At 54.8% G+C, this 14,978-nt stretch overlaps 1 protein-coding gene across 1 annotated transcript in view; it reads left to right on the forward strand.

Moving 5' to 3' along the window:
• The window catches only part of COL23A1 (collagen type XXIII alpha 1 chain), a 407,070-nt gene extending 394,703 nt beyond the window's left edge, over positions 1-12,367 (forward strand). The window contains exons 15-27 of the mRNA XM_055428719.2: positions 1,237-1,290; positions 1,907-1,951; positions 2,759-2,848; positions 3,624-3,686; positions 3,980-4,036; positions 4,306-4,332; positions 5,256-5,318; positions 5,406-5,459; positions 5,642-5,668; positions 8,468-8,521; positions 8,770-8,856; positions 10,801-10,839; positions 11,262-12,367. Coding sequence (XP_055284694.1) covers positions 1,237-1,290; positions 1,907-1,951; positions 2,759-2,848; positions 3,624-3,686; positions 3,980-4,036; positions 4,306-4,332; positions 5,256-5,318; positions 5,406-5,459; positions 5,642-5,668; positions 8,468-8,521; positions 8,770-8,856; positions 10,801-10,839; positions 11,262-11,264 — 663 coding nt within the window. The 3' untranslated portion in view covers positions 11,265-12,367. The remainder of the gene's footprint in view (positions 1-1,236; positions 1,291-1,906; positions 1,952-2,758; positions 2,849-3,623; positions 3,687-3,979; positions 4,037-4,305; positions 4,333-5,255; positions 5,319-5,405; positions 5,460-5,641; positions 5,669-8,467; positions 8,522-8,769; positions 8,857-10,800; positions 10,840-11,261) is intronic.
• Positions 12,368-14,978: the final 2,611 nt, after the last annotated feature.

Consider the following 14,978-nt stretch of genomic DNA (forward strand, 5'->3'; position numbering starts at 1 on the left):
GTGTGGACGGTGGAGTCACTAGAGGCAGAGAGGCCACCAGGGAAGAAGGTGCTGGGCCTGAATCTGGAGGAGGGTGACTGGAATGGAGCAAGGCGTAAGACCAGGGCATCTCAGTGGAGACACCGACAGGAAGGGGCAGGTTGCAAGATATGGAAGCAACCTTAGTGTCCATCAACAGATGAATGGATGAAGATGTGTACACACACACACAATGGAGTACTACTCAGCCGTTAAAATTGCCATTTGCAGCAGTATGGATGGATTTGGAGAGTATTGTGCTAAGTGAAATAAATCAGACAAAGACAAATACTGTATGATGTCACTTATATGTGAAATCTAAAAAAACACAACAAACTAGTGAATATAACAAAACAAAACAAAAATAAGCAGATGCACAGATGTGGAGGACAAAGTAGTGATGACCAGTGGGGAGAGGGAAGGGAGAAGGGGTGATGGGGTGAGGGATTAAGAGACACAAACTATTTTGTATAAAATAAGCCACAAGGATATATTGAACAACACAGGAAATATAACCAATATTTTACAATAACTATAAATGAGTATAACCTTGGACAGTGATTTGAAGCACTATATTATAGTGATTATAATATTATATAATGTTGTATGTCATATATAATATTGTATATCAACTATCCCTCAATTTTTAAAAAGGAGGGGGCAGGTGGGTGAGAGGAGGTGAAGGGAAGAGGCCTGGGGCTTGCTGGACTGGGGGCTGAGTGACAGCAGCCTTTGTGAAGGGGCATGGGGGGTGGGGGGCAGGTGGTCTGAGGGAAGCCTGGGCAGGGACGGGAGCTCGGGAGTGAATATATTGTCCCCTCCCCATGAAACCAAGGGATGCCCGGGAGCAGCGGACAGCACCAGAGTTCAACAGGAGAGGCAGAGAGCACAATGCTGGGCCTCTGCTGGGGATACAATTTGGGGCTGGCTTTGAGTGCCAGCAGGGGTTGGTTTTACACTTGCTTCTAGAGGCAGTGCAGAGCTATCATGGGACTGAGCAGGAGTGAATTGTGGTGAAATGTATACTGAGGGCAGAGGGGTAGACACTGCTGCCTTACCCGATACCTGGTGCCATCTGCCTGGCCTCCCCCAAGACACAGGCCTGACCTGACTAGGTGGGAAGGCGGCTATATTATCTGTGGCCTCAAGATGGAGAGGTGGGTGGGCAGTGATGGGGAGGCCCCACCTAAACACTGACCCCTTGACTTTCATACACAGGGTCCTCCTGGGCCACAGGGGCCCCCAGGGCCACCAGGGATCCCCGGAGCCAAGGTCAGTGCAGACGTAACTGTGTGGTCCCCCTGGGTCTCTGTCGCCAGGGCCCGCCTCCAGGGTCTCCTCTCTGCCTCTGCTTCTCTCCCAGCACCTTGGCCTGGCCTCTAGGGCTCAGAGGAAGTGGCCCTGCTCCTTCCTAACCAAGCGGGGTGCCTTCTTTCTGGCCCCGGCTTCTCCCTGCAATGCCTCATTCACACATATAATCCATAAATGGGCCCCTCGTGATGTTACAAAGTCCTGTAGATTACAGAGCCGTTCCCATGGCCTGTGTGTATCGTTCACACGCGCCCACTTGGCTCAGGAGAAGGAGCCCAAGACTTTAAAATCAGGCAGGATCTGGTCCCAGCCATCATCCCTGGGCTATGTGGCCTGGACCCTCAGCTTCCACCTACCACAGCCACGGCCACAACTGCCCATAGGGGCTGAGGGAATGAAGGAGGGGGTGGCTTGCGCCTGGCACAGTGCTAGGCACATAGTGAGCTTCCTCCTGAAGGTCCAACCTCAGGGACCCAAGCCAGGGCCCATGTGCTGGTCAGAGGAGGCAGCCTGGCCACAAATCCCTGCCAGGGGCCGGGGCACCGTAACCCCCAGCTTGCTGTCTGTTCCCTTCCAGGGCGAACTCGGATTGCCTGGTACTCCTGGAATTGACGGAGAGAAGGTCTCTGGGCCTCTCATTTCCTTGGTGATGCTGTGCCTGATGCTGCGTCAGGCTGAGAGTGTGTGTGTGTGTGTCTGCACGCATGCGTGTAGAGTTCTAGAAAACAGAACATTTGCTCTGGAGCCTGTGTACAAATCCCGGTTCTGCCCATAGACCTCAGGCAAGCTACTCACTTTCTGGCAGCCTCGGTTCCTTGGTCCCTCAGTTCCTGAAGATGGTAAAAGTGATGAGGGTTAAATAACGGCACACAGAACACACTCAAAAGTAGTGCCTGGCGTGTAATAGCAAAGAGTCATTTCACTGTCATTATCAGTCTTAGTGGAAGTATACGCGCATGCGTATGATCCTGTGTAGACACGACAGTGTCCATGGGTATCACTTAACATTCGTGGATGTGCCTTTAGCACTGGGTCCCTAGTGCGTGACACAGAGTGGACGTTATACAATCAGTTGAATGAAGGACTGCAGCCACTGGTTGGGTGACCGAGGCTTGGTTGGTTGTATATGGGGTTGGGGGCTCTCACCATTGGCTCCTGAGATGTGATCACAGGGTTGGCCCTGACCCCATATACACCCCCTCAGTAGCTACCCATTCCCATTGCTCTGCCCCTGCCCCACCCTGCAGCCCTGCTTGCAGACAGGCAGGGACTGCCCCTTCTGTGTTGCCAGCCAGGCCCCTCTGTTCATTCATCACTTGGTCTGGAGGAGAGAACCCACAAGGAAGAAGGGAGGGCCTGGCCTGGCTTAGAATAAGCTCTGCATGGGGGGAGGGAAAGTGCCTACTGTATCTTGTTCTGTGATCTTCAGGGTCCCAAAGGACAGAAAGGAGACCCAGGAGAAGCCGGACCAACAGGACCCAAAGGGGAAGCAGGAGAGATGGGCTTGTCAGGCCTCCCGGTAGGTGGCTGGGTAAGCCCCCCTGCTACTTGCCCCGTGTGAGGGTCCCAGGGTGGATGCGGGCCCCCACGGTGGCTGCCAAGGGCTGGGACTCTGTGGTCCTGGTCTCAGCCCAGTCTCAGCCCAGTCTCAGCCCCAGCCCACTGGGCCTTTGAAGGGAAGCGCTGGGATGCCCTGACTCTGAGCCCCCACTTCCTCCCCTGCAGACAGACCTGCCACTTACATCGAGAGGCCTCCTTAAGGTGAAATAAGGAGGCCTGCCTAATGGCAGATGACTAGAGGGGGAGCTCTGACAGCCCAAGTTTGCATCCTGCTCCATCTCACTGACTCTGGAACCCAGCACAAGTGCCCTAACCTCCCTGGGCCTCAGTTTCCTCAGCTCTAAAATGGGAGTGATAACCTCCCCCTCCCACAAAGGGACACACGGGCAGGGCTGAGGATAGGGACCCACTGTCATCGTCATTTTTATCATTGCTTTTGTCATGCGTGGCCAGATGCGAAAAGCTGCCACCACTTCACATCCATTGTCCATCCATGAAGCTCACTCGGTTAGAGAGCAGGTGCCAGGATTTGAACCCCAGGTCTTTGCTCCTAGAGCCCCTGGCTGCCCCACAGGAAACAACTTATACTGCTGTTAAGATGCTCTCTGAATACCCACTGATTTAGGGAAAGCTACTGAAGATGCACTGCTTGATGGAGGAAGGAAGGGGAGGTGCTGAGCCCCGTAGGTGGCAATTTTGGTGATAGAAAGGGCTCAAGGCCTCCTGTCCTGCAGGGTGCCAACGGCCCCAAGGGAGAGAAGGGAGAATCGGCATCTGACAAGCTACAGGAGAGCCTGGTAAGGGGGCTGCTGAAGGTCTCTGCTGAGGGCTGGCTGGGGCCCTGAGCCTTGGGACACAGGGCCCCCTGGCCTGACCAAACTCTGGGCAGTTGGGGAGGGGGAGCCTCAGGCCCATCTTTGAACCCAAAGGCCAGCATGGGGCCTCCCGCCAGGCAGTGCCTTTTGGGGACAGTGTGAAGCTCAGTGCCCAGCACCCAGGGAGTGCTCCTCCAATGTCGGATGAGCTCAAGTGTGGGTAAGTGAGGGATGGTGGGGCAATGGGCAACTAATCCACCTTTGACCCTTCCTAGGCCCAGATCATAGCAGAACCAGGGCCCCCCGGCCCTCCTGGTCCCCCAGGCCCCATGGTAAGTAAGTTTGGCTTGAAGCAGCTGGGATGTGTAGAGGGTGGCGGGCTTAGACCCAGAGGACAACAGGATACCCCAGTGGGGAGGAGACACAGCAGGCAAGCCAAGCAGAGCCCAGGTCTGGGCTTGGGAAGCCACAGAGTTCAGGGCCACAGGGCCAGTGAGTGGCCTGGAAGCCTTCGTGGCTGCCGCAAGAAAGCCTTGCCGGGAGGTCTGGACCCAGCCTCGTGGCCTTTCTAATCTGGGGCTTTCTTCTCCTCCTCCTCCAGGGCCTTCAGGGGATGCAGGGTCCCAAGGTGAGTTCTGAAGCATGGATGGGAACCCCGGCCCCTACTTGCTGCAGGCTCACAGCCTGGCTGGTTCCCCAGATTCTTGCTAGTAGGGAAAGTGAGGGCCCCACACTCAGCCCCGGACCAGCCCTGTGTCTTCCCATGGCCTGGCCATTCCCAAGCCCCTGCCAGTGTCCTCAGAGCCGGTACTCCCCAGCCCACACTCAGCCTCTCCATTCCGTGCCCTCTCCCCTCTGCACCCCTTAAGCACACATCTGTCTCTCAACTGCCCACAGCCTGGATACAAAGTCCTGGCCTTGGTGTGTATTACATAGCGTCGCGTCCTCTGCTCTCCAATTAAAACTGTGAGTGTGGTCTGCCCATGTCCCCTCGCCCAGGGAGGCCAGCTGGCCTCACTGCATCTCCCTCGTTTACCCTGGGGGAGACCACATCTCCGCATCCCCAGCCCAGAGGCCGAGCGGGGCCTCAGAGTCATGGAATCCCGGAGCTGAGTAGCTTGAGCAGATGTGCGGCTTCTGGTTCTGTTTTATTCTGAGGCCTCCCCAGATCATGTTTAGAATAAGCAGCTGCTATCAGGGATGAGGTCCAAGACGGGGACTCAGAAACCCAGCGACTGCTCAGCCCTGCCACTCCCTGGCTGTGCAAGTGGGCCTGTCCCTCCCCTCTCTGTACCTCTGTTTCCTCATCTGTGAAATGGCTGTGACCATAACCCACCTTCCAGGATTACTGAAAAAGCCCGTGTGTAAGAAAAGACAAAACATGCACACCCACATTCTGATATTCATACAATAAGGAAGTTGGGGCTGGGCCTGTCAGAGCCTGGAGTCTGACCCTCTGCCCCGCACACCCCAGTTCCCGGTCAGGCCCCAGGCTTTCCCGTTCTGCCATCTGTCTGGCCCCCTCAACTGGTATCTCCCCTTTGCTTCCAGGGCTTGGATGGAGCAAAGGGAGAGAAGGGCTCGTCGGGTGAGAGAGGACCCAGCGGCCTGCCTGTGAGTGTCATGATGAGCCTTGTCCATCCTTAGAGGGGCTAATTTCTGTAACTGTCATGACTCCTGACACATTCCTTTTCCACCCAGGGGCCAGCTGGCCCGCCAGGCCTTATTGGGCTGCCAGGAACCAAAGGAGAGAAGGTAACCACCTTCCTTTAATGTCCCCCAACTATGGTATCACTCAGTCCTGGGGGCTCAACCCCTGCGCTTCCCTGGTCCCTGGGGCCAGAGTTCAGGTTCTGTGGACAATTCACAGGGCTGTGAGTCGTGTTCCCAACAGCTCCTTCTCAGCCTCCTCACAGCTCCTCTTTGTCTCTTCTCAGGGCAGACCTGGGGAGCCAGGACTAGATGTAAGTAACTCACCATCCACTGTGGCTGGGTCTCTCCCATTTGAACTTTTGCCCTCACGCTGCCCATACAGCCACTTGATCTGCATGGCTTGGATGTGGCCCCACTCCCCATGGCTAAGACTAGAACTGACTGGGTCCACCCATGCCCACAGTGCCAGATCCAACACACGGCCCAGAGCAGGTGCTTTCCTGATGGAAGGCTGGGTGGTGGGGTGGGTGGTGGCTGATGGGTAGAGTATGGAGGATGGGTGGGTGGAGGGAAGGGCTGAGGAAGGATGGGTGGGCGGTGTGTAGATGAGTGACGGATATAAGCAAACGATGGATGGTGGATGGTGGATGGACGGGCGATAGCTGGACAGATGACGGATGGAGGATGATCGAGGATGGAGAGTGGAGCCATTGGAGTAGGGAAGTAGGAAGAGCAATGAGGAGCATGTTGCAATCTCCCGGTGAGAGATGATAAGGCTTCAGCTATGGCAGTACTGCGGGAAGGAGAGGAGAAGTATTAATCCAGTGCTGAGTGGATCGAGTATCTTTTGGTTGCAAGAGATGGGAAACACAAGTGAAACTGGTTTAAACTGACTCATAACTGAAAAACCCATATGTGTGACACATAGATCCAGGGCTCGAATATGTCAGCACAGCACAGCCTCTCACCCTCCCTTGTCTTCTTTCTCTTGAATCATTCCAATTTCCACATGGTGATGAGATGGAGCCAAGAACTCCAAACTTGCATCCCTCTAAGTCCAAATCCTGGAGAAAGGCGTTTGCCTCACTCTCTACTCTTTGAGAAAAAGTCTCATCAACTCTATCGGCCCCAGCTGAAATGTCACTCGGCCATAAGAATGCAGTTCCCTAACTGGCCAGACCTGCTCATCATGCTCCATCCTGGAACCGGGGATGGAGTTGGTGAATTGTGAGAAGGGAGAGTGGCTCCCAGGAAATCAGATAGCTATTGGACGGGAAATGGTGACCAAATGCAGGTAGGGCTGCAAGGACTCTGGTGCCGACCCTAAACTTTAGGGAGAAAGTGTCACCCTACAGACAGGAAGAGGAAGAACTCTAGGCTGAGTTTCTGACTGGAGGGTTCCATTGATGTCCCAGGAGAAGACACTACTGAATCCAGCTCAGGCTGTGGACACAGAGAGGTCGTGGTGGTGGAGCAAAAGGGACTCTATGCCCTCAGTACTGTGGCCACTGTGGTCCCGTGGTTAAGACTGCATACTTCAATCAGGGGGCAGGGGTTTGATCCTGATCCCTGGTGAGGGAACTAAGATCTCACATGCCACATGGTGAGGCCAAAGTAAAAAGTCAACGCACTCCAACGGGCACAGCTGAAATGGGGAGTCTGCTTGGAAGCCTTTCCTGACCTCACACCTGGACAGAAGAGCCCCTCTTCCTGGTATCCCATGGTGTCTGATTCAGATCTCTGTCACTGAGTATTGATCATCATCTTCTGCACCCCACTGCCTGTCATGTTAGACTCTGTACCCTTGTACCTGTGGGGTTCTAACTCACGGAAGTGACTTAGTGATGACACAGGTCAAATGCCTTTGAAAGAAGACCTTACTACTTACAGTTCTCAAGCAAAGGGCATGCCCCACATGGGACCACATGGAGACGTAGTAGGTTTGGTTGGCAGGCAGAAAGGAGTGGGGGAGAAACCTAGGGCAGGGATTTTACTGGCATTTCTCTGGGGAAAGCAAAGCAGAGTCAACACTTTAGGACTGGCTAGTTTGAATAATCCTGGCAGGCTTTGGGCTCTAAGGGTGGTCTCTAGTTGCCTGATACCTGGCCCTGGGATGATCTGGGGCAGGGAAAATATTGACTTGGTGTGAGTTAGATAGAGGAGGTTGTTCCAGGATTGATTGGTTTATATCTGAAAGGCATGCTCCCTGCCTAGCTCTTTGCTATATCTAAGGGTTGGCTACCTCTCGGAGAAGCAGCCTCTCCCCAGCCAGCAAGATTTTGATGATATCAATACATCAGAAGATACAGAAAGTAAACAGCATAATAAATATAAGAGTGTGCATGCTAAGTCAGTTCAGTCGTGTCTGACTATTTGCGACCCCAGGGACTATAGCCCACCAGGCTCCTCTGTCCATGGGATTCTCTAGACAAGAATACTGGAATAGGTTATCACGCCCTTCTCCAGAGGATCTTCCCAACCCAGGGATTGAACCCAATTCTCTTATGTCTCCTGCATTAGCAGACGGGTTCTTTACCACCAGTGCCACCTAAGAGGGAATTCATCAAATCTGGTTTTCTGCCCTCAGCATTCAGCCCAAAGCCCAATTCCTAGTGGATGCTTAGAAATGTTGACTGGGAAGATGGGCAGATGAGCAAATGGATGGTTGGGTAGGTGGGTGCATAAGAGTTTCAGCCAAGCTCAGAGAACAGAGAGCACCATTTCTTGGTCTGCTGAAGACGGTGATATAAACTTCCGTGGGTTTCCTGTGTCTCAGTCCCCAGCCGAGCCCAGGCCAGTGTCTGCAGCACCTGACTTGACATAAGACAAAGCTCTTTGCTAGCAGTTCTGCCTGAGGGCTTCCACCCAGACACAGCAGTGGAGTTCTACCTTGGAGGAAGCCATGCCGGTGTCCTGAATGCAGGCTTTTCTCTGCATCATCCTCATACCCAGCATCTGTGTCCCCTAGGAGCCAGGGATGGTCCAGCTTGTAACATGGATATGTGCGGAGGGAAGGGGCAGAGGTGGGTGGGAGAGGTAGAGAGACAAAGAGATAACCAGAGCACACCGCAAACTTCATCGTCAGGTTTAACCTTTACTCTTTTTGACAGGGTTTCCCTGGACCTCGAGGAGAAAAGGGAGACAGGAGCGAGCGTGGAGAGAAGGTGGGGAAGGTGGAGAGAAAGTGGGAGCAGGAGGAGAGAAGGAGGGAGGCGAGCACGGAGGAGGGAGCAGGTGGAAAGGAAAGGACATGTGAGGCAGGAAGCAAGCAGAGAGAGGGCAGGGGTGGGTGGGGGAGGAAGGCTGTCGAGGCTGGTCTGTGGGCAGCAGGGCAGGGGCCTGCCGGCCCCAGGCCCATCTCTCTGAGGGGGCCTGGCAGCCACCATCACACCCCGTCTTCCTTCTTGCCCAGGGGGATCGCGGTGTCCCGGGTCGGAAAGGAATGAAAGGCCAAAAGGGCGAGCCGGGACCCCCAGGCCTGGACCAGCCGTGTCCTGTGGTACGTGTTGGTGAGACGTGGGAGCCCCAGCCCAGGTCTTTGCAGTCCTCGGAGCTCAGCTGCAAGTCCCAGAGGCCCCGTGTGCCCTGCCCTGGGTGTCCACACTGCTAGGGCTACCCCTAATCTCTACCATCTCGAAGGCTCCTCTCACTCCGGTCGTAACCCCTCCATGGGCAAAGCCCGGGGACCCAGCCCGTCTAGATGGAAGCCCAGTCAGGGACGGAGTCTGTTTGCAGGTCACTGTTCCTCTTTACTCAGCTTCCTTGGACCTAAAGGGAGATGGAGCCACCCTTACCTCTCTGAGGCTCTGTCCTACTCCGGAGGAGGCTTTTGCTGGTCTGCGTAGCTGCACATTCACCCCTTGCATCTCCTCCGCGTGTCCCAAAGCCCTGTCCCCTCACAGCCTTTCTCCTTTCCTGCTTTTTTACCACAGCTTCTTGTGGTCCACCAGATCTGATACCTGAAATAACCAAAGTTCGGTCCTCTTCTTCTAGAAGGCAGGGAAGGTTTACCTGTCAAACTCTTCCAGTGGAACTCAGGAAAGACAGGAAAAACAACTGAGTTTCCATATTGAAACTCATCAGTTACTCACATCCCCCCATCTCTGCCAGGGTCGTGGGGCGGAGGGAGGAGCCATGTTGTATATCCCCTTCCAGAGGGGCAGGGCCAGGGACCCCCAAAGACCAGTCTTCTGACCTCAAATGAGTCATTTATCCCTCTGTTCCTTAGTCTCCTTATCCATGCAATGGGGGTTCTAATCCCTACCTCCAGATGGCTTGGAGGAGGCAATGGGAAAAAACAAGAAGAGCAGGGGGGAGGCAAGCCTGCACTAAAAGGACCAAGGACAGCAGGGGGACAGGGTGGCCCGGCCCCAAGCCCCAGACCCTGGGTCAAGACTTCCCTCCGAGTCATTAAGCCTTTGTCTCTGAAACAGGAGAATCTTAAATGCAGAGGCAGGCGAGGGGCACCAGGTTCCAGGGGCCTGGCCAGGGGCGGTGGGCCCTGCCCTGCGGTATGCAGCCTGGCCTGCTGAGTGCTGTGTGCTCTGCTGTGCTGGGTGTTCTGTGCTGCCTGTGCCCGCTGCCCTGCCCTGCCTTCCTCTCCATTCTGTCCCTCCTCCCCACTTCCCCTTGGGTCCCAGCCTCAGCCCCCAGGGATGCATGAGAGTGCTGGGGGTGGGGGTGGGAGACTTGCTCCCCCGTGTCCATGGTCTGCCTGTGTGCTTCAGAACAGACTGAAGTGTTATCCACTATGGCATCCACCAGGGACACTAGGCTGATTGACGGGTCCATCACCAGCTCCCCACCTCCAGGGCGCCTGAGGAAACCCACCTCCCTGCTTGTGTCTGATGCTGCCAGACTATCGCCACTCCAACCCCGCTCCACACACACACACCTCCCTACCCTGGCTCAGTGTCCACCCTGACCTCAGCCCATCCTGTCGGCTACTCGGATCCAAACACAGGGACCAGGACAAGCCAAAAGAGAATCCCATTTCCTGGACTGTCCTTCAAATATTCTTGGACACATGTCTGAAAGTTCTCAGGACCACAGGGTGAGCTACCAGAACCACCATCTCAGCTGCCAGACAGAAAGACACACAGGTGCTCGGTGGGACCAGTAGTTCCCTACTGCTCCTGGCCTGGGGATGTCTAGCACGATGACCTATACTTCGTGGTGTCCTGATTCCGCCCACAGCTACTCGTGTCCCAGCAAAGCCCATGGGGGCATGCTTAGAACAAGCACCAAGGGGGGCTGTCGTGTCCCATGACCTGACTACCCTGGTGGACAGGGCAGGCATTCAGGCCTGTCTCAGTGGGGTCCACTGGCCTCAGGTGGCAGCTCCCTGGGCTGCAGCTTGCTCCTCCTAGGGCAGGAGTGGTGGAGCACAGGGAGCTGCTGACCAGCCCTGCCTCCTTGTCACTGAAACCTTCTTCCTTTCCAGGGCCCCGATGGACTGCCTGTGCCTGGCTGCTGGCATAAGGTAACTTTCAGGGAAGAGTCTCCAGGGCAAGCTAGGAGGAGCTGGGGAGCCAAGGGAACCCTGGGGCTGCGTGCCTCCCTACATCGTGATGGAACAGCCGGGTCTCCCCAAGTGACCCTAGATTTGACTCTCCCATCGTATGGCCCAAGACCCAGGGTTGTGATCCTGGTAGTGAGCAAACCACCCTCTTGGTCATACAGGGCTCACTCAAGCCCTGGCCCGGCCAGGGCAAAGCCATCAGCCCCTGGGACTTTGTTCATACTGTCCCTCCCCCATCCCAAGATGGGGTGGAATTCAGGAGGTTGGGATGAGAGGATTGGGGGGCCAAGGAAATAGGCAGGACAGGGATACCGAGATCAGAGGCAGGGGTTCTGGGGCCCCCCAGTTCCCTCCTCACCTTCAGTCTTTCCCTCCTTTTCTAGTGATCCTGAGCACGCAGTTCACAACCTGTATAGATCCATGTGGACATTTTTAATTTTTGTAAAAACAAAACAGTAATATATTGATCTTTTTTCACGGGATGCAACACCAATACCTGTGGCCTTTTAACATCTGAGAGTGTGCCAAGCCCAGCCCCAGGACAATCAGTGTGTGAAGCTGACAGGAAAGCGGACAGGCCCCCTGGGGGCACTGTGTACTTGCAGGGCTCCCTCGGGGCTTGGCTTTCCCAGGAAGGAGATGAAAGTAAATTGCCTGGCTCAGGAGAGGCTGCAGAGAGGCCAGGTTGAGCTTTCGGTCACCTGAGAGCAGAGACTCTGGCTGTTCTGCTGCCCTGCAAGAGCCTGCCCTCTGAAGCTCTGGAGCCCCGGGGCCATGCCATCCACGAAGGCTTGTGGCATGAATAGCAAACACAACTGATCTTGGCCTCTCTGGCCTCTGCACTCAGCCACAGCCAGCTACGCACCACTCTGGGCCCCCTTGGGCCCTGGGTTCACCAGGGCAGGACAGGACTTCCACCCAACACTCACAGCTGGAGCTGTGGGAAGCAACCTAAGCGGACTGAGCTCCCATCGAGTGCCATAGGCCTCAGGAACCAGCCTGCTGTGAGAACAAGTGTCCTCTGGCCAGGAGTGAAGGCCAGGCTCTGTGATCACTGCCACGTGGACCCAGCAGCAGAGAGCCCTGTGATCCTCGAACACGGAGGCCCCAGGCTGGAATGTCTGCTGTTTCCTATTTTTCACCACACCCCCACCACATGAGGGACATGATGGGACCGCCAGCCCGAGGAGATGGACCACCAGCTCAGAGTTGGGGCCTCTATGACCCCAAGTCTCCCCACCTGGGGGAACTCTGGTCAGCTTGCCAAAAATGAGTCCTCTGAGTGAGCTATGCAAATGAAAAGAGCCTCAGGGCTGCTTCCACGCCAGTCTGAGTAGGCGGCCTGTGCCCTCAGCCAATGATGCTCTGAGAAGAGGTTCCCTGCCTCTGACAAGGGGCCCCAGCCACCAGCTCCAGACCAACTACTTGCCTTCCCTCTCTGTGTAGATGGAGATTGTTGTGTGTAATAAATCACAAATGTGTGTCTGGATATGTCTGTCCTTGCAGACTGCCCCTAGGGCCATCCCTAGGTGAGGTTTCAGCTTGGGTCATTGCTGTGTGGGGAGGGATAAGAGAACTCTTCCTGGGCCACCTCCAGAAACCAGAATAAGTATTTCAGCCTCAAGGCAAAGATGGGGTTTGGAGTTAGGAAAACACGGACTCAAGGCCTAGCCCTGCTAACGTACCAGCTGAGCCCTCTGTCCAGTCACCCGTGTCACTGAGCCCCTGTATGTTGTCTGATCTGATGAGCCATGACTACTGACAAATCACCCCAAAATCTGTTGCCTTAAAACAATGATCCTTGGGAATTCCCTGGTGGTCCAGTGGTGAGGACTTGGCACTTTCACTGCTGGGGCCTGTGTTCAATTCCTGGTTGAGGATCTAAGATCCCGTAAGTCACGTGGCATGGCCAAAAACAAACAAACAAACCAAAAAAAAAAAAAAGATCCTTTCTATTTCCGTCTTATAGTTCTGGGAGTGATGGGCTCGATTCAGCGGCTGTCACTCAAGCTTCCCCACATCTGGCGGTTGATTTTGGCTGGCCTCTGATGGCCAGCACACCTCTCTCTGGTCTGGGCTTCCGCACTGTAAGGCTTTTGGATTCCCAGGGTGAATGTCCTAGGTGGGCCAGATGGAATCTGTGTCACCTTTTACAACCAAGCCTCAGAAATCATACGGTATTACTTCCTGCCAGAATCAGAGGTTCACCCTAGTTCAAGGGAAAATTGTCGATGACTTCACTTTCACTTTTCACTTTCATGCATTGGAGAAGGAAATGGCAACCCACTCCAGTGTCCTTGCCTGGAGAATCCCAGGGATGGGTGAGCCTGGTGGCTGCCCTCTATGGGGTCGCACAGAGTCAGACACGACTGAAGTGACTTAGCAGCAGCAGCATATTTTAAAGAGAAAATGTGGGATAGGAGATCTTGTTTCAGCCATCTTAGAAAATTCTACATCCCAGTTGGTCCTTAATCCTGAGAGAGGGGCCCAGCAAGTGTGCCCATTTCTCAGGTGGCAAAACCAGGCACATGACGGGGCCTGCCGTGATGGTATCCCAGCCTTCTCCCTCCAAGAACTGAGGCCTAAGGAGGCCATGGTATAAGCAATACCCCTAGGCCCCACCATGTGGCCTCCTAACTAACAAAACAGGTCCAGCCACATGCTGGCTAAGGAGAAGAAATAGGTCAAATCTCTGCCCCCTTTTCCCTTAGTTGCTGGGAATAAATGGCAGGCCATGCTGCTCAGCCAGTCATGTGAGTCACCAGGGAAGTCAGTAACATGAAAATGAAGGGAAACACAGAGGGGCTGTGATGATTGACAGAGACCATTGGACATCCAGGTGTCCTGTGGAGCTCCAGCATCACTGTACACGTCTCCGTCAGTCATCACTCCAGTATTCTTGAGCTTCCCTGGTGGCTCAGACAGTAAAAAATCCGCCTGCAATGCGGGAGACCTGGGTTCGATCCCTGGGTTGAGAAGATCCCCTGGAGGAGAATGTGGCAACCCACTCCAGTATTCTTGCCTGGAGAATCCTCATGGACAGAGGAGCCTGGCTGGCTACAGTCCATGGGGTCACAAAGAGTCAGACACGACTAAGCGATTAAACACAGCACAGCACACCACCCAGGTAACTCACTGGATCCCCTTACCAACCTGTAAAGGGCGTATGTGGTTGGTATCACTATTTCTGCCTTACATGTGGGGAAAGTAGGCTTCCAAGGAGTTAGTCCGCTGCCCAGGGAGGCACAGTCAGGACATGGTAGCAGGCTTGGGGCATCAAACTGAGGTTCTTGGATGTCCTCCAGTTTGTCTTTCCAAAATTGTTTGGCAGAGCATGGAGTCTTTGGGATGCACCATGATGCTGGGTGGGCAGAACCTCATGAGGGTAAAAGCCACAGGTTCCCTGGGTGTGGGGTGGGGGAGAGGAGGGGTCTTTCCTGCGCCTTTGGCCAGGACAGGGCCATTCATGGTCCATTGCTGCCCTCTTCTGGCCTTGTGCTGTATGGCTCAGGTTTTGCAAACCAAAATTGAGAGTCTGCAGAGTCCTCTATTGGAGAAGGAAATGGCAACCCACTCCAGTGTTCTTGCCTGGAGAATCCCATGGATGGGTGAGCCTGGTGGGCTGCCATCTATGGGGTCGCACAGAGTCAGACATGACTGAAGCGACTTAGCAGCAGCAGCAGCAGAGTCCTCTAAGCGGAGAAGGCGATGGCACCCCACTCCAGTACTCTTGCCTGGAAAATCCCATGGACAGAGGAGCCTGGTGGGCTGCAGTCCCTGGGGTCGCTAAGAGTCGGACATGACTAAGCGACTTCACTTTCACTTTTCACTTTCACGCATTGGAGAAGGAAATGGCAACCCACTCCAGTGTTCTTGCCTGGAGAATCCCAGGGACGGGGGAGCCTGGTGGGCTGCCGTCTATGGGTCACACAGAGTCGGACGCGACTGAAGCGACTTAGCAGCAGCAGCAGCAGAGTCCTCCAAGAGCTTGGGGTAGGAGCAACAAACTATACAAGAGTGACTGACTTGCTGCGGTGCCAGCAGAAACACGGGGAGCACCCTGCTTCAAAACTGAGGCTTCAGGACTGGGGACTTCATGT

Source organism: Moschus berezovskii, chromosome 8, assembly GCF_049115385.1.
Source record: "Moschus berezovskii isolate FMDL1 chromosome 8, NW_MosBer_1.0, whole genome shotgun sequence".
In the NCBI taxonomy this organism is placed as follows: Eukaryota; Metazoa; Chordata; class Mammalia; order Artiodactyla; family Moschidae; genus Moschus; species Moschus berezovskii.